At 36.0% G+C, this 27479-nt stretch overlaps 1 protein-coding gene across 4 annotated transcripts in view; it reads right to left on the bottom strand.

The window, feature by feature from the left end:
* Positions 1 to 27479, bottom strand: part of STARD13 (StAR related lipid transfer domain containing 13) — a 603909-nt gene that overhangs the window by 27499 nt on the left and 548931 nt on the right. For 3 of the 4 annotated variants that reach the window (XM_044668262.1, XM_044668266.1, XM_044668265.1), the window contains 4 exons: positions 23205 to 23268; positions 10600 to 12002; positions 9160 to 9333; positions 7776 to 7935 (listed from right to left, as the gene is read on the bottom strand). In XM_044668262.1, coding sequence (XP_044524197.1) covers positions 7776 to 7935; positions 9160 to 9333; positions 10600 to 12002; positions 23205 to 23268 — 1801 coding nt within the window. The remainder of the gene's footprint in view (positions 1 to 7775; positions 7936 to 9159; positions 9334 to 10599; positions 12003 to 23204; positions 23269 to 27479) is intronic. The other variant, XM_044668267.1, reaches the window with a different exon arrangement.

The following is a 27479-nucleotide window of genomic DNA, read 5'->3' as shown; positions in this document are numbered from 1 at the left end:
TAAGCAAATAAATAAATATAAAACACACACAGAGAGAGATAATATCCTATAGGGATGTATGGAATATTGGGGGTTTTGTTCATTTCTCCTGATTTTATATATACTCGAGGGCCTTTTTTCTAAGTGGCTTAAAAAAATAGGTGGTCTTAAGATCTAGATGAAGTTCAACAGCCTTGGGAATTTTTTTCTTTTTTAAAGATAACAGTTTTTTTAGTGGAATAAAGGTTGAGAAACATTTACACACAGTGGAATGGAGGATAAAATGAAGCTTTTTTTTTTTTTTAACTTGAGTAAAAGGCAAGTATCAATATGCCCTCTGTTGTCAGAATGCATTGCTTCTCTGGGAAAGTCCCTAAAAACACTGGCTGTTTCTAACATTTTAATAAAACTAGGATGTGTTTAGCACTTAAATTATTTTTCAAATGAAAAATGATGGTAGCTTTGAAGAGAACATTCTAAATATTGCTGCTTCCAAGGGAACCCTCCATCCTAACCCCACAGAGGTAGGCCTCTAGCTTCTTCAGCTTCATCCCGAGGCACAAGTGACAGAACACATAGCTAGCCAATATGGGCAGGTTTTTCACTTTTAAATAGGTTAAAAGATATATATACACTTAAAAATTTGTATTCATTTATTTGTCATAACAAATTTCCACATAAGTTTTCTGAAGTTATATTATCCATATTGTCTCCCTCTCTTCTTCCTTCCCCCATCCCAGAGATGACAAGCAATTCAATCTGGTTTATATATGTATTACCACACAAAACCTATTTTCATATTATTCCTTTTTTAAGTGAATAATCTTATAAAACCAACCCCAACAAATATATCCAAATAAACATAACAAATAATTAATTATTAATTAAATTATTAAATAATAAGTAATAAATCATATGCTTTCTTCTTTATTCCTACTCCAAGGGTTCTTTCTCTGAAGATGGAGAGCAATCTTTGTCAGAATTGTACAAGATCATTGTATTGCTCTTAGTTAAATGAGATAATTTTTAAAGCACTTAACAGTGCCTGGCCTAGAGCAGGTACTTAATAAATACTTGTTCCCTTCTTCTTAAGCAGGTGACTCAGTCTCAGCTTTCCAGAAGGAAAGTGGTTCCATTTGAGATAAAACTGGAACAAGCCCAGGGACGGTGCCAATGACATTGACCCACGTTGAGGGCTAGCTCAATGAGGGAAGAACAACATTTCATTTATTGGGCCTAATAACTGCCAAGTGCCCCCCTGACTACTCTTTTTGTTTATGGATCAGAAGCCTGATGAAGGCTCCTTGTCACACAGGAAAGAGATGAAAATAAGCCTGGCCTGGCTGATATTCTAGAGAGACCTATTCATGCCTAACACACTGGGAAAAAAAGGCAGAGAATTCACTCTTTAGTAAACACAAGTTCCTCTTATAACAGACAAGGGACACACCCTAATCTGATGAACAAGTGAAGATTGCTCTGGCATTAGTTAAAAGTAGCACAAGAGGAACTGGAATCTCTTTGGAATATAGCACTTTTCAGCCTAGTCCTTCAATTGTTATGAGACCTTAGGTAGTCAGCCTACCCTTAATGTGACTCAGATTCTATAACTGGGAAACCAGGGTGGTAAGCTATAGCAAAATGCAAAAAAAAAATATTTGGAGATAGATGAATTCATTTCTGCTACACGTTGACATTCCTGGATAAAGAGCATTTCATGAGGAGACAAAAGAATTGAGTGAAGTTCCTCCTCCCTTCCCCTTTGGGTTCAATTCTCCCTTCCTTCCTCTTTTGTCCTTTCTACACAAACAAGGCTTTTAGAGAGAGGATTCAAGGTGCCATTGAAATAGTGAGGCTCTGGGGCATCATTCATTGTATCTAAGAGATAGGGGACTGTGAGATGTGGGGCAGCCAGAAAGGCAAAGAACCCTCAGTCCTGAGGACAAAATGTCTTTGGCAACAGAATTATGCATTTAAGACTTACAACTCCATTAGAATGATAGGTTGAACACACAGTCCTGCATTAGAATTCAAATTTGATCTAAATAATATTAAATCTCCTCCATGGCATCCTGTTTATGCTAATCCTCTTGGGTGTTTAATGATGTTTATCAGGACTTCCATTTCCCCTTCTTAGAAATGATCTTAGTGAATAAAGAAAGGTTAGCTTTCTTGGGAGAGAGACAGGTTCCACACAAACTATTATGTGGTAGGTTTAGTCCACAGTTTTAGTGGCTTCATTTTTGCCACGAGCAGAGTCTAATCTACTCTTCAATGCACAGTTGATTTAGGACTGAAATGAGGGCTCGGCCAACAAAGAAAGGCAGAGATGCTTCTTACCCAGTGCTAAGTCTGAATACAAATGGTTCATAATTGAAGGCTAGATTTCTTCATTTCATCTACAGCCAGCTGTAAGGGCCCAAAATGGATGTTATACTTTATCACACATCAGCTACTCAGCATTAGTGAGTAGATGAGGTGGTAATTTTGGCACTACTTCAGGGTTCCACAGTTGGATACTCAAGTATTTAAAATAAATGCTTGTTATGGTGGACCGCGCTTGCCAACTGCTAAGAAGACTCAGTAAAAACCTATAGCAAAGCCTTGAAAGAGGTTTATATAGTGGCAGGGGTAGGAGCTGTCAGCAGACATGATTAGCCATGCAAGCATCTCTGGGTCATTCAGAGCCCAGGAGTGTGGGCTACCTTTTGGTCTATCCATGTTATTTGGGGCTAGGGTCCAAAGTTCTGAGCAAGAACCATTCTCCTCAATTTAAAGGAGTTGCTGTTATTGGAAAGATGAATTCTGTTCTATTTTACTTTTCCTTCCCCCCCACCCTTCTTATGTTCTTTGTTTTCAATGACTAGAAAAGGCATTTCTTTTTGATTTACATCACTTTGGTCCTTTTCTTTGTTTCATCTCTTCTCATTTGTACCTCTGTTTCCTGTTTTGTTCCCCTTTCTACTCATTTTGGTTAATATTCTCTAGTCCATACCATTTCTTTCCGCTAAAACCCAGACCTCTTTCTCTCTTTATAGATGGTAGCTTGGCATCATTGATAATGTTAGACCTGAGGTCACTCCTGAGTGTGAATCCCACCTCAGATACTCAGCTGTGGGACCCTGGGCAACCTCGCTCAATTTCTTCAACTACAAAAAGAGACAATAAGAGCATCTATCTTATAGGAATGGATCAAAAGTTGGCCCTGGGGGAGTGGGGACCCAAGAAGACCCAAGTTTAAACCCTACCTCTGGTACATGCTGGTGGGGTGGCCTTGGGGAGTTCTTTCCATGGATAGACTAGGAAACTAAGACTCAAATTGAAGAGAAATGACCAACTTGGATTGGTTGGAAATTACCAAATTGGATTGGTAAAGGAATTTCCTCATCTGGGAGTTGCCTATAGAAACGAAATCATCAATCTTATGACAACACAGATCTGGGATAAGGGTACAGATTTGTCTTCTGATCTCTAAGAGGGTTGAAATGTCAAATGGTAGGTAATGAAGACCAACATTAAAAGGGATGCATAGAGAGTTTTACAGCTCACTAAGAGGATAATAATGTTGAGCAAGGAAATCAACTCCTCTAATAATATTAGATAATAATCAAAAAACCCTCTAATAACACTAACATTTATACATGAGGTAAATCATGTACAAATATGCTAACATTTATACATGAAATAAGTCATGTAAAAATGTTAGTGTTATTAGAGGTTTTGTCCCTTTTTTTTGGTAGAAAGGGTAAGCAAAAAGTTACATTTACAGGTATCTTCAACTTTATCTTTCTGTTCTAGAAGAGAAGAGGGAGAATTTCAGCACCATGGTGATATCTACAAAGTACAGACATGAATGTGAAGATTATCTCTTCAAAGAAATCATTCATGAGGACATTCTAAAAATAAGTGATAGGGTTGTGATGGCAACACCCTAAACAATTTAAGATCTTTTGTGATGGTGTTCTGAAGAGAGGAAAGCAGAGTGGTTGGTCTAATCAGTTGGCACAGGTCTACTGAACATCAGAAGGACTAATATTATTCTTTGCCAATCATCTCCATTTACAAGTAGGACAAAACAAATCCACGGTTGGCAGTATCTCCGTGAAGTGGCATATCACCCAAGAAGATTGGTCTGATGGAAAGTTTGAGATGTGGAAGAACTAAGTGGTTGGTTACTGATATAAATATTGATATTGAGACTCAATGTCCTTAGGTACATAAAAATTGTATAGGACTGTGTACATGCTTTTTAGACTAATAAGAGTGTTAAGGGTATCAAATGGGAAGAAATATGTTCATGAAATGAGAGCAACAAGTTAAGGTTTCACAGCAAGGGAAATGTCCATGCCAGAAAACTTCCTGTAAAGCTTGGACCCAGTCTCATTTGTAGCAGAAAGTAAAAATCATTGACAACCAAAGTTAATGCTTGGACAGGAATCAAACATTTGTAGTAGATGAAAACTGGGCTGCTTGTGCCTCCAAGTGGGCTGTAAGTTTGAGACAAACAACATAGAAATAGTCCTACGAACCATGTAAGATGTACAAGACTTCAGCCCTCTGCATAGGTGCTGAGGAAGACACTAATGGAACAGAGGCAGAGACTCTCTATATATTCTGAATTACCTTTACTCCCCAGAAACTACCACTTGATAAAGAGGGTTTGGAGATACTTATTTTTACATAGGGGTAGAGATGGAGAAAAACATGTCAAAGTCTATTTGGGAAGCCCAGATACTCCTCTATGCCCTAAGGAATAAAAAAGCATTTATTGAGGCATCTTGGGGGCTTGCCTGGGCTAGGAGATGGGAGATTCTGGGTTCAATTCTGGTCTCAGACATTTCCTAGCTGTGTGATCGTGGGCAAGACACTTAATTAACCTCCACTGCTTAGCCCTTACCACTCTTCTGCCTTGGAGCCAATAGTTAGTATGACTTCTAAGACAGAAAATGAGGGTTAAAATTTTTTTATTAAATGCCTGAAAAGTGAGGCACAGGGGATAAAAATTCAACAGACTGTCCCTACCTCAAGGAACTTAAATTCTCATGTATATGTTCCTTTCACATTCTCTTTTGAGGGAAATGTTTCAATTAAAGTTATGTTAAGAGACTGATTTGGGGGTAAGAATGTAAGTTTATTGATTATATCAGGTTTATTGGTTAGGTCAGCATCCTACCTGATAAAGTGATACAAGTCTCCATAGATGTTTCTCATGACCAGGGACAAACTGAGCTGGGTCAGGTAGAGCTTAGTAAACAGAATTTTAGAAGCCCATTATTTGGCCTTTTCCTTTGAACATCCCAAGACGTCTATAACTGGTGAAGAGCTAATTAAGAGGTGGTCCACCCACCTATCCACCCTCCCTATCCCTACCTATGGAACACAGGAAAAGTACCCTAGTCTCCTTTACTTATTAACCAAATTCTGTTAAAAGGAAGACATTCCTGGGGATTCCTAAAGACAAAGAAAATGCAAAAAGCAGCAGGCTGGATGGTATCTCTGACCCAGATTCCAGAGACAGAAATACATAGTAATTCTCCCTACCATACAAGAATTAATACAGTATATGAAAAATAAATTCTCACAGAAAGGAAGACCAGATACTGCCAGTCAGGAACTTAAAAGGCAGGTAGACAGAATTAGAATAGATAGAGGGCTAGACTTGGAATCAGGGAGACCTGGATTTGAATCCTGTCTCAGATTTTTACTGTCAATGTGAGGTCGCTAAATCTCTCCTTGTCCCAGTTTCCTCATCTGTAAAAGGAGACTGATAATAGCACCTACTTTGCAAGGTTGTTTGTGAAAAGTAAATGAGATAATATATGGAAAATATTCTGCAAACTTTAAAGCACTTTAAAAATGCCAATTATTATTATGATTATGCATGAAAATTTACCAGATTGTGGAACATCTCTTTGTTATCTAGTCAAAAGTTATTTGTAATTTTAATATTAATACTTCATGTTTATATAGGATTTTCAAGGTTTGCAAAATGCTTTCATATGTCATCTTCCTTGATCTGAGAGAATAGACATATATGTAATTGTCCCAAGTAGCTCTCTGCTTTCCCTTCCTAGAACTGAAGGGTCATTGGTTGTCTTCAGAACTTTCCATACTCTTAATGGGGAATGGGACATAAAGCTGGCTATGACTCCATGGTGTGAAAACCAGAAGGGACATAGGCTTGTGGGGAGGCATTTTGAAGGCTCTCCTCCCCACTATTTCAAAATACACTCAGGAATTTGGCTTGAAAGGGGAGAAATGGGCTCATTAGTAGTAGTAACACAATGATCAAGGCTCTATTTTTGACATTGTCTATGAAAGCATAGCTCACTTTTTTCTATATTGACTATTTTGGGTTTGATAAATAAGTGGCCTGTGGTGTAGCTGGCGTTACTTTCATATTTTTCTTATGTAGGTTTATTTTTTATTGTAAACAAATATATTTTTGATCAAGGTTTCATTACAATGATATTGCTCCAAAAAAGGAAAAGAGATAAAGAGAGATGTATGATCTAAATCTTAAAACAAGAACAAAACAAGGGATAAAAGGAATATATGAGAAAATGTAGAGTCAATGAGCAGGGGCCCCAAAGAAAAAAAGCAATACAGAGCCTAAAGAACTTCTAGTTTCAAATTAACCCAATTTGGAGTCATCTGCAGCAGATCTTTAATGTAGGGTTTTTAAATTCTGAGGCCTAAAAACTTAGTTTTTAAAACTATATCTTTTTTTTAAACCCTTAACTTCTGTGTATTGTCTCCTAGGTGGAAGAGTGGTAAGGGTGGGCAATGGGGGTCAAGTGACTTGCTCAGGGTCACACAGCTGGGGAGTGTCTGAGGCCGGATTTGAACCCAGGACCTCCCGTCTCTAGGCTTGACTCTCAATCCACTGAGCTACCCAGCTGCCCCCAAAACTATATCTTTTGATAATTTTATTTTTATATAATTGGATTCCTCCAAAATATTATGTATTTTTATGCATTTAAAATATTATTTTAAGCCAGGGGGGAGGGATTTCTAAAGATTTTTGTCTCCACCATCTCAAAACATACCCATGCCTTTTGCTTGAGAGGGGAGAATTGGGTTTACAGTGCACTAAGCATTATTTTGACATTGTCCATACAAACATTTACTTTTTTTCCCTCTATTGACTCTGTGGTTGGTTGGATAAAAAGTGGCATTTGGTATAGATGACACTGCTTTCATATTTTCCTTTGTTTGGTAGTTTTGGTTGTCTCTGACTCTTTGTGACCCCATCAGAGGTTTTCTTGGCAGAGATACTGGAGAGGTTTGCCATTTTCCTCTCCAGTTTATTTGACAGATGAGGAAATGGAGGCCAATGGGTTTAACTGAGCTGCCCAGGGTCACCTAGTTACTAAGTGTCTGAGGACTTTAATCTACTGCACCACTGCTGCCCTCTAGGTTTATTTTTGGATATAAATAATTTTATTCTTGGTCTAAAATTTCCTTATAATGGAGAGCTTATTTTATAGGCTTCCACCAGACCACTAAAGGGTTCACAACACAAAAATAGTAAAGAATTTCCCGCTTTAAGATGACAGTTCCCCACCGCTCCCCATGATTATTGCCAGAGTTTCACTCAAAATTTGAATGATAAATCTTCCTCGAATTGCTTGGCAGTCAGTTGGTTTGGGTTGAGTAAATATTTTACGAAGAAAGAGAGTGCCCAGTCTTTTTCTACACTCCTTCTATCTAGGTCTCTGTTCCATGACAGGAGGCAGTCTGGACTCTTTAAAGAAGTCACTCGCATTCTGGCTTAAAGTGAAAAGACCATTTACCTGATCGAGGCAGTTGCTACGCAGATATCTCAGGGCTTGCTGAATGCTCTGAGGCAGAGGCTGTCCTGTTCTCTGGACATGAACGATCAGTGGAACACCAAAGACATTCTTGTCTTTATAGTCAGGGACTTTCATCCTCTTCATGAACTTTGGCACTGACCTAGAATTCACATGAACCAGGTTATACAGGCTCCTCGGAAGGGAGGCTGCTTTTGAAAGAGCAAAAGATTGGTCTTTTCTTTCTTTTTTTTTTTTTTAAAGAAGCTCATCAAACACAAATAGAACTTAAGTTTTCCATTCTTAATGAACATCATATGAGGTTTTTAAGGACTATGAAGCAACTAAATAGAATAGAAAATATCATCTTAATAGGATATAGCTATAAACCCTGTTTTCAAGGATAAGAGAGTTGGCAGCCTTAAAGTGGGTGGTCATGATCTGAAGGAAGGAAAATATTTGAAAAATGAACTATACTGGTGAGGAAAAAGGGGATATGTCTATCTTTAAGAAAATAATAGAAAGGTGGCATTCCTTTTCTTTAACTTCCAGATTAGCTTTCAAAAGAAAGGAAGGAAATGTATAGTTTATAGCATATAAGTGAATAATTTACTGAATAGCTAATTACAATGAACAAAACTTTAATTCGGAGTATACAGAATTCTTACTATAAAAATGACTATATTTCTTATTTTTCTAAATTCTTTTTGGAGTCAACTATGATGGTATCAACAAGATTTAACACATTTCAATCCATACAGAATAGATTCCTTACATTCCTCATATCTCATATTCTCTAAACCACCCAAAATTGGTCCAGAGTCAAGTCCCAAACTACATTATTTGCCAGTTCCTTAGGCATAAGGTTATTGTATGTTATTGTTTGTATTTGCCAATGAAACAAAAATAGAATTTAAAAAAAAACAGGATTAGATGCTGTTCGAATTCAATAAATGGAGTAAGTTTTGAGCTCTTCCAATAAGCTACACACTTATGAGGTACAGGCGACAGATGTTCTTTTTCAAACTGCCAGACTAATTTTATGGCAAGTTTATTTTTAATTCCTCTGTTTATAATTAATCATCCTTTACTCATCTTTTCCCCCTACCCTTTCCTAGAGCCTGGAAACCAAATGAGGAGTATAAATAAAGCAATGCTTACTAGAATCTAGAGTATCTGCAAGCTGTGACTGCCCATAATGATGTGTGGAGCTGCAGATAGCAAAGCAAGGCTCAATGGATCATACTCAGTAAACTATAGAAAAGGTCGCGCTGATAGGCTGGCTTTTCAGAACACAGAAAATAAAGAGATCAAGGCTTTTCGACTACCTTAAGCTGCTTTAGTCTAGAATAAACAATTTATTCTTAGGTAAATATATGTTCCTTACCATGTCCAGCCATGTTTATTTGACATGGAATACTTCTCCATGATGGCAGTGAGGCGAAGGAGCGAGAATCGCTGGAGGAGATTCAACTGGCCAGCTGTCTGATTACTGATTTGTGGAGATGTTATGGAGTGAGTTGGCTGATGGGAGATCTGGAAACTATTCCATCGTAACCTCCTTTACCAGAAGACCAGAGAAACAATATTATTCAAAAATACATGATGATGACGATGGTGGTGATTTATAAGTATCTGATAAAGGGAAAAATATATGTGCAGAACCAAGAAAACCAAAGTGGTGCAGTGGATAGAACACTAGATTTGGAGTTGGGGATAGATGAGTCCAAATCCATTCTCAACATGCACTAACTTGTATGACTTTGGGCAAATAACTTAATCTGCCTGCCTCAGTTTCCTGATCTGCAAAATTTGGACAATGATGGTTGCTACTTCCTAGGGTTGTTGTGAGGATAAAATGAGATTTGTAAAGTTGCTGTTAGCAAAGCAATGCTCCCTGGATCATACTCAGTAGACTGTAGAAAAGGTGGCACTGCTAGTCTAGCCTTTCAGAACAGAAAACCATAGTGTACTATAAAAATGCCATCTATTATTATTGTTATTATTATTAACCATATAAAATAAGGAAATAAGAATTCCATCTTCTTTTGTGTTCCAAAGAGAGTTTAAAAAACAAGCAATTCTTAAAATATTTGGAGGTCATAGAGTAGGTATGCATTGTTTTCTATGCTATTTTCAATGATACTTTATATTTCTATTTGAAATCACTGGGCATTTCTATCAACTCTAACTTTTCATATAAAATTCATTTGGGGCTCGGGAGAGGTGACAAATATAAATTAAATATGTTCACAGTAATCATAATGTATTTCAATGAACTCCAGAGATATTTCCTTGATCTGCCACACACAAATAGTAGTCTGCATAGCGTTAATTTTCCTTTTTGAAAGAATTTGTACCGGATAATCTCCACTGTCATATTTCTTTGTGAAGTGGTATTTGTGTTGTAAGTCGACACTATGTTGTTTCAAACCAAAACCAAATTTACAAAGGATAATCCTATTAGATCAGAGATTCTCCTTTTGATTAAATTTAAAAAATTTAAATCATAATAAAACATCCTAGCTAAACTTATACGGTAGAAATAAATATAGCTATAATTTTTAAAATAAAATTTTATAAATATAAAAATAATACATAATTATATTTATAAAATTTTGTTTTATACATATAAATATATATAAAATATAAATGTAAATATATATAACTATATAAACATAAATAAATAAAAATAACATTCAAGATAATATGAATTGAACTTAGGTTCAAACAGTGTACTTTTTTTAGTGAATGATATACTTCTGTTGACATAGTTTCCCTATAATGAGTGGAGAAGAAAGACAATAGAATCACTGTTACTACCAACCTGTTAGGCCTGGTGAGTGATGCTCCAACACCAGAATCCCTCCTTTCTCTGACTCCAGTTGCTTCCGAGTCATTAAGGGAGGTCCCATCCCTTTCCATATCACTAGGTGTTGTACGACCATCAGAAACAGAGTTCCCTTCAAAATCTAATGTAATCTGGTTGGGAGATGATGGAAAGGGTGACAAGCCAGGTTCCCCAACTAATGCATCATCTGTTTGAAGTTCAGGTAAGACATTCTTCGACCAGTGGTCCACTACCTCTTGGAGTCCATTAACATGTTGCAGAATGTCATCTAAATGGGGGAAGAGGTCATCTTTCTCTAAGTCCAAAAGATCTCCAGTGCTGGCATACAAGTGTGATCCAGGGACATTGTCATAAATACTAACTCTACTCTCTCTGTGACAAGAAGCCATAAGCCTCGGTTCTTTTGTACTAGAGCACTGCTGCCTGCCCAGAGAGATGCTGCCCGTCCTCCAGTTCACCCCATTGCTATTATCTGTCGGTGAGAGGCTTTCGATAGAAAGTGCCTTGGGGAAAGTCCCTGGTTTGTGGTCTTTGGGGATATGGACCACCAGGTTCTCCTGGGAGTGGAAATCATTTTTATGGTTTTGGTCTATGACTTCCTGCAGTTCTGTTCCTGTCAGAACATCTAGGTCTTCCAGGTACATCCCCCCTCGTTTGTTGGCTTCATGGCACTTGCGATCCTTCAAGCAGGGGGTACTCACACCACTACTGCTATTTTCTGATTGACTGCTGTCGCTGCTGGACTTGGCAGAAAATGGAAGTCCTTTCTTGACTGATTCTTGGGGAATATTTGAGAAATCCCCATTTGCTAATGGCACACAGTGCATGGTCTTTAGAGATTCTGGCTCCTGCTGGAGAACAGGTCCACTTATTACCAAGCCACCTGTCCTTACTGATCCTTTTATTTTGCCAGGAGTCCCTCTAGGTCTTAGGGTCTCCATGCGTTTTAAGAAAGATTTGGCTCTAGTTCGTGTTGGTTTCTCATTCTTTGGGTGAAAAGTATAATTGGCAATGTCTTTGGAGTTCTGTAAGAAGCTGCTGCTGACTAAAGTGGAGTCCAGCATGACTGGGGTCTCCCCACAGTACTGTCCTGAACAGTCGAATGCCTCTCGGCTAGTACTGTTAATGCCAGTCTGGCTCCTGTTGTCACTCCCTCCGCTGCTTTCGCTGTGGATGGAAGAGACCTCAGGTTCACTCAGGTCAGTGAGGACACTCTCACTGCTTGTCGTGGTTTTCATTCTGATGTCCCCGGATGATCCATGCCTGTTGGCCTGGGGGAACAACGTGTGGATGTCGTCCACTCGAGACCATCTCCTGCTCGTCCTTTGAAAAGTCCATTTGTTACTGATACATAGATCTTCTTCATCTGAGTCATCACTCTGAAAAACATGATGGTGAGATAGAGTATTTGGAGAATGACATTATTTGGGGTGCAGGGAAAAGTATGATGAAGTGGGAGTCATAAAACCTGGGTTTCTAGTTCCAATTTTGTAACTAACCAGCCGTGCAATTAACTCTCTAAAGCTCAATTTTCTCATTATATAATGAGAAGGTGACACATGGTAGCCTTATAGCTACCATCCAGTTTCAAAACTCTACAATTCTCTTCCTCTTGAAATGTGCAGTCTATTGAAAAATAGAAGCTTTTGATCCTCAGAAGGATTATCTCACTTCCTCAGTTTTCACTCATTCACTTATCCATCCCCCCTGGCTTTCCAAAGCAAATTAAAATTCACTGTTCCTTTTATCCATTCATAGTAGTCCTGTTTTTGTCCTCCTTTCATCCCTTCCTTCATCTCTACCTTTTGTCTTCCCAAGATATCTTACCTTGCCCTCATTTCCTGAGCCCATCTCTCCCTTCCTTCTATTATACACTTTGGTTCTAAAAACATTGCCTCTATAATGCCTTCCATGATTGACTGAAAAGAGGTGGTAGTTTTTTCCTAGCCTCATTGTCTAAATATAAAACTCCAAGAACACCATCTTTACTGTTTAACCCTTTCCCCAACTCCATAAAACCTATGTTTATTAATACTTATTATTTTTACATTTACTTGTTTAGTGTTTCTTCAATTACTCTGAATAAGCTATATTTTTTGATATGGTTTGCCTATGCCAGATTATATCTTTAGAAGTCAAAGAGGGAATCAGCTTAGTACATTATGATGACGTTAATCTAGTTAATGGGGTGTTCATTTCTGGGCATCTAAGCCTTTGGAGCAAGATAATGTAATGCAAAGTACATGGTGCTTCGAGTTTGAAAGACCTAGATTTGAGATTTGGCACTTCTCCTTACTAGCTTAATCATTGTAATTACTAGTAGTAATCAACTTACCTGAGCATTATTTTCCTCACCTATAAGTCCTGTCATAATATTTGCATGATTTGCAGTGTGATGAAGCTGTCAAGGAATGGAAGCAAACTATGGCAGAATTGAAATAGTAATAGTGTCCTGACTTAGGAAGGTAATTCTATTGCTAGACTTTGCCAAACACTTAACAGAATACTGTGCTTAGTTCTTAGCAACACATCTTAAGCACAATTTAATTAATAAGAGATTATTTACTAGATCATCTCAAGGTGAGAAAGTAGAACAGTGAAGAAAGGCTCCAAGTTTGTGCCATATCAAGACTGAAGAAACTAAGATGCTTTACTTAGAGAAGAGAAATTAAAAGGGTGAGAGAAGGAAAACACTAGCCCAAATATATCCTATAATTTTTATCTCTGGTTCTTATTTCTGTTTTCCAAGGCCAAGCAAAGAAAATTTGTTGTGAAAGCCTCTCAGATGCTTAAATGACAACAGGATGACAAAAGGTTGCCTGTTCATAATACAGGAGGATAGACTGAAGAAAATGTACATGTTTAATATGGAAAAGAAAAGACTTGGTGGGGCAGGGGTGAAAGGGGATCGATCATAACTGCCTTCAAATGTTTGAAGATTTTCACTAGGTGGTAGAGGCCACAGAAAAACAGAATTAGGCTCTATGTAAAGAAAAAAAACAATTCTAACAAGGAAGGATGGGTTGTCTAAGGAGGTAAAGGGCTTCCTCTCTAACTAGAAGTTTTCAAAAGTGAAGGTTTAATGAACCGTTGTTGGAGACAGTCAATCAGCATTTATTAAGTTACTGCATGCCAGTCAATAAAAAAGCACTGAGGTAAGTGCTAGGGATATAAAGGCAAAACACCATTGTGCCTATCCCAGAGCTCACAGTATAATGGAGGAGAAAGTATAAAAACAACTGTAAATGTACAAGACTTATAAATGGCAAATTGGGATTAGTCTCAGGGGGAAGACACTAACATCAAGGATGTCTGGGAAAACCTTGTTGTAGTAGGTGAGACTTGAGCTGAGCCTCCAAGGAAGCAAGTTCTGAAGAGGAGATTGTTGCTAAGTTACAGGCTGGATTTGATGGTTCAACACTGAGATTCTATAAAAGCATTGTGTAATTATAATGCACTATATGAAGCTGCTGCTGCTCCTACTACTAATATTATTACTATTGTTATCATAAACTTCCAATTGAGATCAATAACTATTTTGCAATTTGCAATCTTGGATTGCTTGGGGTCCTGAAAAGCTAAGTCACTTGCCTAGGATCACACATTCAATCAGCTTCAGAAATGAGACTTAAACCTATGGCTTATCCATTCTGGGGTCAGTTCTCTATCTATGTTACATCACAATGACCCATCATAAATCATTATTTTTTGTTTCAGTGTCACAGCAAAGAATTTTAAAAATACCTATCAAGTAGCCCAAAAGTAAGGAAGTGAAGCATATGTATGATGTTTACTGTATCTCAAGCCTAAAGACAAAGTAGTCATCTATATTTTTATTAAAATTAAACTAAAAACAAAACAAAATTAAATTAAACTCAAACCAAAAGTTATTTTTCAATACTCTGTTTTAATTTCTTAAAAAATCCTTACTCTCGACCTTAGAATTGATACTAAACAGCAAATCTAAGACAGAAGATCCGGAAGGACTAGGCAATTGGGTTTAAGTGACTTGCCTATCAAACAGCTAGGTAAAGTAGAACTATCACTTTCTTTGCTCTGGACATTATACTTCTAGAAAATGCAGCCTGATATGCACATTAGCTCTTCTGGTTGCCATACAACTTTGCTAACTCATAATGAGCTTGCTTTCTGACAGAAGACTTAAGAGGAAGAACAGTACAGCAATACCTTCACTGATGCGGAGGATGCTTTCTAACAACCTACTTACCAGAAACTCACTAATAGAGTAGACACTGAGATATGACTGAAAATCCAGGAGGAGGAGGGGAAAGAAGAGGTTATAGGACATAACCAATTAAAATAATATCAAATGTTCCATAAAACCTAAAAACTGTTTCTGAGAGCCTTGGGGGTAGTTATCAGGTAACTAATGGTTGGAGCTGAGGTTAGGGGAGGTAGGAAAGGAGACTAGAGGAAACAGGAACTAAAGAGATGGTGCTGGTTGTGACTTTTGCCCAATGCAAAAACCATTGCAATTAGATGCCACAAGCCCAGTCTTTTTTAATGCATTTTTTACTTCAAATTTAGAATTACTTCTTTAAGGTTTAAAATCAGAAGTTCTTTATTGAAGTGTCACTTTAGTGCAAATGAGTCTCAACAGAGGTTCAGGCAATAGATACAAATGCTTACCACCAGATTTCCCATTATAAGGAGCAGAAGGACTCGACAGGGATGAAGAGGAAAAAAGTAACCAAAGAAGAGGCTAGAAGAGCTGCTTAACTCTTTGTTTTTTTCATAGACTCCCCAGTGACAGTTTGGTGAAGACTATAGATTCCATCAAGAATAATATTTTTACAAGAATAAAATAAAATATATGTGATTACAAAGGCAATCAATTATATGGAAATAGTGACCAGAATATTTTAAAAGTTCAAAGAACCAAGGTTAAGAAGCTCTTCTCATTCCTATTAAGAACACTATGGAAGGGGCAACTAGGTGGCTCAGTGGATTGAAAACCAGTCCTAGAGACAGAAGGTCTTAGGTTCAAGTCTGTCCTCAGACTTTTCTTAGCTGGATGACCCTGGGCAAATCACTGAAGCCTTGTTGCCTAATTTTTATCATACTTCTGTTTTTGAAGAAATATACAGTATTGATTTTAAGATGGAAGGTATGAGTTAAAAAAAAAAAACCACCAAAACTCTATGGAGCCTTTCTCAAAATAATGAGTAGTTATCTATCTAAAACCAAGAGCAAATTGTGATGAGGATAATCTTAAAGTCTTCCCAATAAGATCAGGAGTAAAGCAAATATGTCAATTATCACCACTAATACTCAACATTGTACTAGAAATGCCGGCTAGCTATTATGAGACAAGAAAAAGAAAATGTAGGCATAAAAACGGGCAATGAGGCAACAAAACTATCACTCTCTTTGCAGATGATATGATACTTAGAGAACCTTAGAGAATCAACTAAAAAATTACTTGAAACAATTAATAATTTTGGCAAAATTGCAGTATATAAAATGAACCCACACAAATCATCAGCATTTTTATAAACTATCCACAAAACCCAGTGGGAAGAGATGGAATGTAATTCCATTTAAAATAACTGCTGACACTATAAAATACTTTGGAGTCTACCTGCCAAGACGAATCCGGGCATTATATAAAACAATTACAAAACACTTAAACAAATAAGGACAGATCTAAACAACTGGAGAAATAAAAATTGCTTATGGGTAGGCTGAATCAATAAAATCAAAATGACAATTCTACCTATGTTAACTTACTTATTCAGTGTCATACCAATCAAACTACTGAAGAATTATTTTATAGAGCTAGAAAAAATAGTAACAAAATTCATCCAAAGAACAAAAGGTCAAGAATATCAAGAGAACTGATTAAAAAATAATAAGGAAAGCAAGCTAGCAGTACCAGATTCCAAATTATATTACAAACTGGTAACCATGAAAGCAATCTGCTATAGGTTAAGAAATAGGTTAGTGGTTCAGTGGAATAGATTAGTTCCATAAAGACTGCACTAAATGACTTAAGTAATCTAGTGTTTGTTAAACCCAAAGATCCAAGACTTTGGGGTAAGGACTCAACTTTTGACAAAAATTGCTGGGAAAACTAGAACACAGTTTGGCAGAAACTAGGCATAGACTAATATCTCATAATATATACCAAGAAAAGATCAAAATGAATACATGATTTAGACATAAAAGGTGATATCACAAGTAAATTAAAAAAAAGATAAAAAAAAAAAAGATAAAAAAAAGGGGCAGCTGGGTAGCTCAATGGATTGAGAGCCAGGCCTAGAGACTGGAGGTCCTAGGTTCAAATCCGGCCTCATACACTTCCCAGCTGTGTGACCCTGGGCAAGTCACTTGACCCCCATTGCCTACCCTTACCACTCTTCCACCTATAAGTCAATACACAAAAGTTAAGGGTTTAAAAAAAAAATAAAAAAAAAAGGTGATATCACAAGTAAATTAGAAAGAAGTAGCTAGGTGGCTCAGAGAATAGAAAGCCAGGTCTAAAGATAGGAGGTCTTGGGTTCAAATATGACTTCAGACACTTCCTATGGTGTGACCCTGGACAAGTCATTTAACCCCAGCTGCCTAGCCCTTCTTTTTGTTCTTCTTCCTTTGAATCAGTACTTAGTATTGATTCTGAGATGGAAGGTAAAGGTTTAAAAAAAAAGCAGCGAGTATCCATCACATCTATGGATAAGGAAAGGGTTTATGTTCAAAAAAGAGATTATAGGGGGTTATGGAAAGTAAAATGGTTAATTTGGATTACATGAAATTCAAAAGATTTTGCACAAAGTCAACGTTGTCAAACTTTGAAGGAAAACAGGAAACTAGGGGGAAATTTTGTAGCAAGTTTCTCTAAAAAATGCCTCACTTCTTAATATAAAGGAAACTAAGCCAAATTTATAAAAATAAGAGCCATTACCCAGTTGATAAATTGTCAAAGGATAGGGACAAGCAGTTTTTAGAAGAAATCAAAGTTATCAATAGTCTCATGAAAAGATTCTCTAAATCACTATTGACTAGAGAAATGCTGGTTAGAAAAACTCTAAGACACCACCTCATGCCTACCAGATTGGCTAACATGCTATATAAAAGGAAAGTGACATGCTGGAGGGAATATGGAAAAATTGGGACACTAATGCACTATTACTAGAGTTATGAACTAGTCCAACCATTCTGAAGAACAATTTGGAACTGTGCCTTAAAGGCTATAAAATGGAGTTTACCATTTGCTCCAGGCAATACCACCACCAGGTCCATATCCCAAGAAGATCAAAGGAAAAAGAAAAGGATTTATTTGTACAAAAATATTTGTAGCTGCTCTTTTTGTGGTGGCAAAGAATTGGAAATTGAAGGGTATCAGATTGTGATGGAATATTATGCTATAAGAAATGTGAGGGGGTATGATTTCAGAAAAACCTGGAAAAGACTCCTAATGAACTCATGCAAAAGAAAGTAAGCACAACCAGAACATTGTACAAAGTAACAACAATGCTGTAACAATGATTAACTGCAAAAGATTTAGTTACTCTGATCAAGTCAATGATTCAATATAATTCACAAACCACCCACAACAGAAAATGCTATCTACCTCCAGAGAACTAGAGAACTGATAAATGCTAAATGTAGAGTGACACTTACTTTATTTTTATTGTTTCATTTTATTTTGTTTTATTTTACAACATGGCTAAATTGGAAAAGTTTTGCATGACCTCATATGTATAATCAAAATCAAATTGCTTGCTTTCTCAAAAAGTGGTTAGAGGCAGGAAAGGGGAGAATTTGGAATTCAAAGTTTCAAAAAATGATTGCTAAAGTTTTTTTATAATTGGAAAATATTTAATGAAATTTTGTGTGTGTGTGTGTGTGTGTGTGTGTGTGTGTGTGTGTGTGTGTGTTTAAAAAGTACTCCTATTCTGAAGACTCTGAAGAACATTTTAGTTGATATTAAAATCTTTCCTCTGGTGGGCCCTCTTTACCTTCAACTAAGCAGGGGCAAATTGAAGCTGTTTGTGTGGATATTTCTGTCCTTGCAGCTGCAGATGCAGGCCTCTCTGCTTTGCATGATTTATGAAGATTTAAAAAAAAATGTGACTGCCTTCATATAAAGGAGCTTTGTTCCCAGGGAATTTGTTCAAATAAAGACATCACTGTACATCAAAATTTATAGTAAGACCACTAGGTCTTCTGATGAACATTTAGAAAAAAGCCCCAGGGGAGGGAACCCCAATAAATATTTTTAAAGGATAAGGGAAGAGAACTTAAAAAAATTGAGATTTAAAAAATAGAGCAAAATTTAATGCTGCTTAAAAAAACTAGCGAATCATGTTGCTGATGCTAGAAAATGAGGTGTAGGTCTTGAAGATACACTGGATAAATGAGTATTTTTTTTTATTGAGTTATACTGAGCTATTGGACACAGAGATATAAATTGGAAGCCCGCCTTTTGCAGAGTCGGCACATTTAAGTCAAAAGACAAGAATATGGGGGGAAATAGCTATTAAGAAAGAAGTTGCTGCAGAGAAATATTGCTGTATTTTGGTTCACTGTGACCCATCTAAAGAAAACAGAGAAAACAAGGTACCTATTAATATTTCAGAAGCCACCAAATCCCACTTGAGTATTCAAATGAGCTAAGACTCCAGGGACACAAGCCCAAGTCTGTAATATTCTTTACCCCATGGGAGTGGTTGAATAAAACTCACTCATTTGAGCTTTCCCACTGAGGGCTACCGGAAGAGATCTCCTTTGGTGGGAGATGCGGGGGTGTGCATGAGTAGAAGAGAACTACCCTGGGTCATGGTTTCTGTGGCAGCAGCTGTTATTCCTCTTAATAAAAGGACCAAGATACTGCCTGCTGCTGTGTGACACATAGATTTAACTGTTCTATCCTCTTTCACTTTAGAGACCATTTGTCATATTAACCTAAAGAATTAGTAACTTTGGTCCCTGTTTTTGGGTTAAACATCTCTCAGATGTTATGTGATGGCTACATCCTCCTAGGATAAGGATGAAGCACTTCCCTCTTGTTTGTAGAGGACTAGGTTATAAAGACATGGAGGAGAATGGTTACACCATGGTTTCAAGTAGAAAAACTGAGGTATAACACCAATATATATTCTTTTTTCCACTCTCACATATAGTATTTTGGTATAGCCATCAATCTCTGACTTAAGAGTCTAGCCTGGAACAACATAACATAAGTATTATAAAATATAGATGTTCTTGGAGGTTATCATGAATGCACTGTAAATCCTATGAGTATTGATGAGAAACACTTGACATTGTTTTCCATCCCTCATAGGATCCTTATGAATTTGGAACTGCAAAAAGCTGAGAGTCCAGTTATAGAGGGATTTATCTGTGGAACTGGCACTAAAAAGCTAACAGAAAAAAATAAGCTGAATTGCCCCCCCAAATAATATGAAAAATGAGTGAAGGCATCCTTTCTATATTCTATATTGGATTCTATATTGGATGAGAGTTTTAGAGGTCTGGAAGGATGAGATTATTATCATTGATTAACTTTGAAGAAAATATATTTTTGGCCTCTAGATCAAAATTCTTAAATTGGGGGTGGGGGGTGGGTCTATAAACTTAATTTTAATATAATGCTTTCTCTGTACTACCACATATTTCATTTTATGCATTAAAACATCATTCTGAGACAAGGTCCTTAAAGAAGGTTAAGAATCTCAGTAGATGCACAGTTAAGAACCATTAACTTTTCCAACTACAAAGAATTTCTCTGGGGCAATAGGGAGATCCTCACTCTATTTTCTACTGCAAAATGGTTATTAAGGTATATGTGGATGGGTGTATGTGTGCATGTGTGCATGAATTATAGTTCTCTGATGAAGAATCAGAGGGCAAACAGAGGCAAAAACATATTAACAATATCTGCTTGAAGAATCACAGTTAGTCTCAGTGGAGTCATCACATAGCCCTTTGTTCAATCATCAATAATGTGCTAATTAGAACAAAAATCAAATAATTCAAAAAAATGGCCCCACAGGGCAGTGAAGTTAAAGGCTAAGCCATTCATCTTCAGAGATCAATATTTCATTTTTTTTAAACCCTTGTACTTCGGTGTATTGTCTCATAGGTGGAAGATTGGTAAGGGTGGGCAATGGGGGTCAAGTGACCTGCCCAGGGTCACACAGCTGGGAAGTGGCTGAGGCTGGGTTTGAACTTAGGACCTCCCGCCTCTAGGCCTGACTCTCACTCCACTGAGCTACCCAGCTGCCCCCGAATATTTCATTTTTAATAGAGATGGGCAAAGAGGGTGGACCTGAGATTTCACTGGGCTAGAGATCTTCTCAATAACCTTCTTTAACAACTCAAAGTTGAGTTGCCTCAAAAACTGAGAGGTTAATCAACTTGTTCAGGGTCATTGGTCATTCAGAAAATGAACCAAGATCTTGGTTCTGAGACTGTTCTCTAACCATTATATCATACTGATTCATTTTGCATTTCAGGTGGCAGAAAACACCTACCTCTTTTTAAAAAGAAACCAAAAAACCTTAGCTGTGCCACTTGGAAAAGTTACACTTTTCTGATATTTAAGCCTTAAGAAAGCAGTCACTTTTCCAGGTTGCAGGTTTCTATGGAATTTTAGGAGATCTGGAGGCCTATGGAAATTCAAGCATTCCTGAGCTCTCAATGATCGGGGTGATTATGTCCAAGATAGAACTTCTCTCCATAGGTTTAAGCCAACCTGGACTTCCACAAACTAGAGAAAGGAGTTTATGGCTTCTGCATTAATTTCAGTTTGGTTTGTGTGTTTTGCATTTTTTTAACCAGATCTTTCTCGCCTGACTTTTCATGGAGCTATAACTAGAGTATATAGAAATGCCGCTGGTTTTTGTTTGTTTGTTTATGTCTCATTTTCAATTGAAATCATTTGAAATTTCAGTCAAGTAAGGTGTAATGGTCTCTGATTTCTATTTTAGTTTTTAATCGTTCATCCTCTACTTAGTGCTAATTTGTAGTTTTGCATTTAGCGCCAGTAAGTATCTGTAGAGAGGTTTAGATCACTTGAACTCATAGTGTAAAACAGGAATGTATTCTTAGTTGTTTTCTAGTATCATAGCCATGAATACTGGCTATTGTTGGAATTTGTGAGTAGGTGGAGATTAAGTCACAATGGCTAACTTGAAAACCAAGACCCTTCCCCTCAACCTCACAATTTGAGAAGGAAGCTGTCCTTGTGACAGCTGTGGTTAAGCAATGACTAATAGTTTTTGATAGGTTATTAAATTAGATAGGAAAATCCAACATAGAAATTCTGCACATTAAATTAAGTTTATGGAAGGGCATTAACATAGTTAAAATGATGTAAGGCTGCTGTGTGAATAATCTAGTGGTGATGTCAAAAGTATTTTATGGGCATAATTTTCAGAAGCTAGTAATAATTAAAAAGAAAAAAATATTTTATTTGGCAAAGAGGAATGATACTGTTGATTTTGTTATTTTCTCTTGAAACATGTAGCTATCTAAAACAAGCAATAGGTCATTATCCATATATACATATACATGTCAGAAGCACGCTTGTACATTATGGAAGTATGTGAACATTTTGGGTACCCACATTTCAGGTACCATGGTGTGGCTCCTCTTGGCTCCAATAAGAACCATGTGTGTATTCAGAGCAAAATTTGACCTTTATGCCTCAAATAGTGTGCACATATATTGCTCAAGAGGATTGAATATTCAACAAGGCAGCTGTTGTGAGGTTTATTTTCATATTCTTCTCTGCTATTTTGACTGGATAAACCGCTCAATTTCTAATTTTCTTTTGGCTATTCCCCCCCTCTTTTTTTTTGCTTATTTTCCTTCAAATTGTGAGGCCCCAAATTGTGGTTTTTGAGGTGAGCTATACCAAAATCTACCCAATTGTGCTTTTTTAGAACAGAAAGTTATGTTTAAGTTTATCTTAAAGTTTCAGTTACTCAAGACTGATTCTGAAATAATCTATTTTCATATGTGTGTGTATGTGTGTGTGTATGCATAACTATATATATATATATGTATATATATATATATACATATATATATATATATATATACTCATACACATTCCTACCCTAACCCTAGAATGTGAAATCCATGCTTTTTAGTTAAGGTACAAATTACATTTTCCCTTTCTCTGAAAAATAAAAAAAAATAAATAAGCTGAAGTTGTTTTAAATTTAAAAACCTGAAATTAAAATTAAAAATTAAAAAATTTTAAAATTGAAATTTTTTAAACTGGAAATTTCTTGTATGATAAAGAAAGATAAATATATGGATTTCTACGTAACTAGAAATTAATGACCCAGCCTGTAAAGACATAAACAATATAGTTGTTTTAAAGTATTATATATCTCTATGCAAATCTTTGAAAATAATGACAAGAAAATGACATTTGTTGTAGGTCACAGGTAAATTACAAGATGCAATTTTGGAAAAAAAAAGAATACATTCTACAAACTTCAGAATGTTGTCTCTCTCCCATTAAAATGGTGAGTTCATTTGGTTCAAAATTATAGAAGCATGGCATTTCCATTATTATAGCCATTATTTTGTTGCTGATTTCCTACCTTTTTCCTTTGTAAGTTCACATCAAGTTTCATTGAGGCGCACTTGTTCAATGTGTTGAGTCGTCTAAAAATAAAGCAAAACAAACAGTACTGAAGGCAGGAAAAACAAACAAGCAAACATAAATCTTCTTATCAGTTTGACAGGTCTCCAAAAGGGGTCCTTTCTTTCTTTAGCATGCTCATAACATTAGGAAACGGCAATATATGTGCTTTCTATACTGCCATGCCAGGATATGCACTGTGAAAAATATGTTGATAAAAGAAAGGCTTTAAAACATTCCAATGTGTTGTTTGGGCGAGAAATAAAAACTGGTATTTTAGAGATGGCCTTTCATTTTTAATTTTTTTAAACAGACATTTCAATAATCATTCTAGAAGCTTTCATGATTTAAAATAATGAACTTCCCAAATCCATGATAGGAGAGAACATTTTATCAAATTTGCTTTATGAGGCCCTGGATCCTTATATGTCTGGCCAAAAGGTGCTTCTTATCACAACAAGGAAGGTTTAGTTTTGACAATACTTTTTTTCCTCCAATACTTTAAAAGACGGAAGTTATTCACTTGAATAAACTTAAATGATAAGAAAGCTCAATTGAATTTATTTAGCCTTTTAATTTTTGTTGAAAACTTTGGAGCCACTGGCTTTATCCATTCAATAAACACTTATTATTTAAGCATTCACCAAATGTAATGTACCATGTTTGGTCCTGGGGGAGAGACAAAGAAACAGGACATATGTCCCTACCCAAAAGGAGCTTATAATATAGTAAAAGAAAGACAAGTTTATTGTTGGATGTAGATAAATAATAATAATAACAATGTTATTATTATTATTATAGGAAATTGTGAGTCTTGTGAAGGTCCAATTTCCCAGACTGTTTTCTTTCTTTTCTCATTTCTATCAGAAGGTTATTGAGAAAAACAAAAGGTGGAATGTTAAAACACTTTCTATCTTATTTGTATGTCTGGTAACAAGTTTGACGACGTGGGAATTGAAACTATTGGTCAGGATGATGCTCCCATTATCTGTAGATTTCATTTATCTGTCATTCGATTTTCTTAAATTCCAATATTCAATGCGTCTGTGATCTCATCAGTGGATATACTTCATCAATGAAGCTAAAATCATCCATATTTTCTCATTCTATGTGCTTCCTATCTAGATCCTTCTAGAAGACTACACAATACACTAGAAACCTACCTCTGGATATTTTAATATTTCATGAATACCACGGCAACATGTCAGCTTATGTGTTGCCATCTCTTATTCTTATTACATGAACAGTCCACCTTTTCCAGATATAAATGTCTTTGATTATGTTATTTTTATTTCTTGGTTATGTCATTAATACCTATATATCCTAGAATCCACTTAAAACCATCAAACATCTTTCAATTGCCCTTTGGATCACCTATTATTTTGATTCTTCTGATATGATTTATAGGTTTAAAGTTCTACCTGGAATCACAGTACAAAGATGTACTTTGGAGGCAGGATTTGTGATCTCTAAATGCTCTATCTAATTTCCTAAAAGCAATTCAACTCATTCTCCTCATGTTCAACTCTGTTTTGACCTTGTGAAGTATGTCTGAATTCTAAAATGGATTACTTATTGGCTTGCCCATATAGCTGCAAATCAACGTTTGATGTTATTAGCACAAAGTTCTCCCCAAACAAGAGCACATAGAGTAAATTCACATACTGTTGCTGTAGCTATGAATTATGAGAAATTCAGAGAAACATTGCAAGACTTGGAAGAACTGATCTAGAAACCCAAAGAGAAATACATCTGACTTAAATGATATAATGGAATACAAAACCAAAATGCATCATAGTTCAGATTATAGACACTATCTAATCTTGGTTACAGATGAACTTATGATTAAATGTACTTAAGTACTTCAGTCACAGTCATTGTGTTAAGTTTTCAAATGGGGGGAAAGGAGCTTACTGAGAAATAAGTGTAAAGATGCGAAAAATAGCAATAAACCATTTAAAAACAAAGGTAACTACTAAACAAAATCTATAGTGGACTCTTTTCCATTTGGAGACTGGGCTTGACTGTGGTTTAAAGGGTACACATTTTACTCCTTACAATATTGGCAATAAGAGGACCATTGAATAACCAATCTCTTTAGTTATATTTATCAAAAAATGTTATGATACTAACACATGCATAGAGGACACCTTGCCAGAGAAAACTTGAAGCCGAATAAATCTTCCAATGAGTCAGTATTTTTAAAAAAATTAATAATGTATATGTTCTACAAGAGTATGGGCAGAGTTTTGTCGACAACTTTCTAAAGCAGATTGTGTCTTAGTGTTTTCTAAACTTTTCAGTCAGTTTTGTGACTAAGATCTATTCTGTTATAGTCACCTGCAAAAAGTCTACCTCTTCCTTTCTCATAGTTTCTTGAAAAATACTCTCAATATGTATATGCATGAATGGATAAATATAGAAATAGCTAGGCCTACAGCTATATAAAATTCTCATATTTTCCAGAGATGAGAAATTATGCACATGAATCCACAGTTACTGAATATCTTTTAAGATATCTTATTATGTATTATTATCATTCATGACACTCTCCATTCTTTTGGAATTTCTCCTGTTATATCTTGAAAATTCATTTTTTATTGCTTTTCAAATTGGATAGCCTCCAGCACAGATTTCTTCTGTATTTATTCAATCTGGTACAGCAATTTTTCCTTACTTCATTTTATTATAATCCATTTCCAAATTATTATATTGTGTATTGAGACATCCAAATGTTGTGATTCAACTGTCATTGAAGAAGAGGATAAATTCCTACAGAAACACTAACAAATCTCTCTCATTTCACATCTGTCTGTTTTCCTCTTTCCAATTTTATGTACAAATGCTATTGGTATAATCTGGCTAAATTGTTTCACATCCATTTTCCTTTCCAAATGGTTTTTGATGTTTCATGAGATTACTCTGCTTATGATCTTTTATCATCTTATTCTGGAATATTTTGTAAATAATCTTATGTCCAAAATTCATGTTTCCCTTAACTGTTATTTCTCTCTGCCTGGCAATTATATCATATTTTTATTGGCCAAAAGATTTTTCTGGGTTCTTTTGGCCTCCTGATTATAGTGATTGCTTTATATTGACTGAACTTCTCTAAGAAATAGTAATAATAAAAACCAATTCCTTTGAAAGACATAGTAATAATAAAACCAGTGCCTTTGCTTTTACCTATTCCTTTTTTACCTATTTTACCTATTCCCCACATTTTATAGGCCATAGATAATTTAAATAGGTTGTGTTGGCTGTCTGATGATCATCCTTATCTTTTATTCTATTCTGATATCAGTTTTGATTTGATCAAACATTGCTAATTCTGAAATGACACCTAAATAGGTAATAAGCCATTTTCTTAAAAAGAGTCAATATTATTTTTAGTGATGTTTGATTTTGCTAAGTATGGCTTTCCAACAATTTTCTTAAATAAAGTATTTATGATCCTAGGTGTAAGATTTCTGTGTTTTTGATTTTCATTTCTTAATCTTGAACTATGCTTTCCAACTTTTTTTGGAGGGGCATCAAAAATCGAGGTATGTTTTGACTCGGTTTGAAGACGTTTGTCAAGCTTATCATGAGATATCTTTACTGCTGAATCTCTACAATGGACACTGGTCAGTTATCTGAAAATATCTTCATTATAATCCCCTTGCTCCTACTTATTAGAAGCACAGCAAAGTGATAAGACCAAGAACCCTTCAAAAAAATCTTTCATGTTGCCTTTAGGCATGTCATGAAACCAATTTTGTCAATTCCATTATTCCAACTATTGAAGAGTAAGCTAGAAGCTATCTTGGTTTAACTAAATGAAATGATTTTTTCATATTGTTATATTCTCCAGAATATAAGCAAATATGCTTGTTTTTTAAAAAATCTTTGTATCCTCAATTCCTAGAATAGCATGTTATATACAGTACTCATATAATAAACAATCATGGAATCAATGAATTGGAGTTTCTTCATGTCTTTTGGTTTCAGTTTTGGTAAGAATAAAAATGGTGGGGCAGCTGTGTAGCTCAGTGGATTGAGAGCCAGGCCTAGAGACGGGAGGTCCTAGATTCAAATCTGGCCTCAGACACTTCCCAGCTATGTGACCCTGGGCAAGTCACTTACCCCCCATTGCCTACCCTTACCACTCTTCTGCCTTGGAGCCAATATACAGTATTGAATCCAAGACGGAAGGTAAGGGTTTTAAAAAAAAAAGAACAAAAATGGTTCAGTA

The sequence above is a fragment of the Gracilinanus agilis genome, chromosome 3, assembly GCF_016433145.1.
Source record: "Gracilinanus agilis isolate LMUSP501 chromosome 3, AgileGrace, whole genome shotgun sequence".
NCBI lineage: Eukaryota > Metazoa > Chordata > Mammalia > Didelphimorphia > Didelphidae > Gracilinanus > Gracilinanus agilis.
The sequence above is the reverse complement of the archived record's forward strand: the minus strand, read 5'-3'. Positions and strand labels throughout refer to the sequence as shown.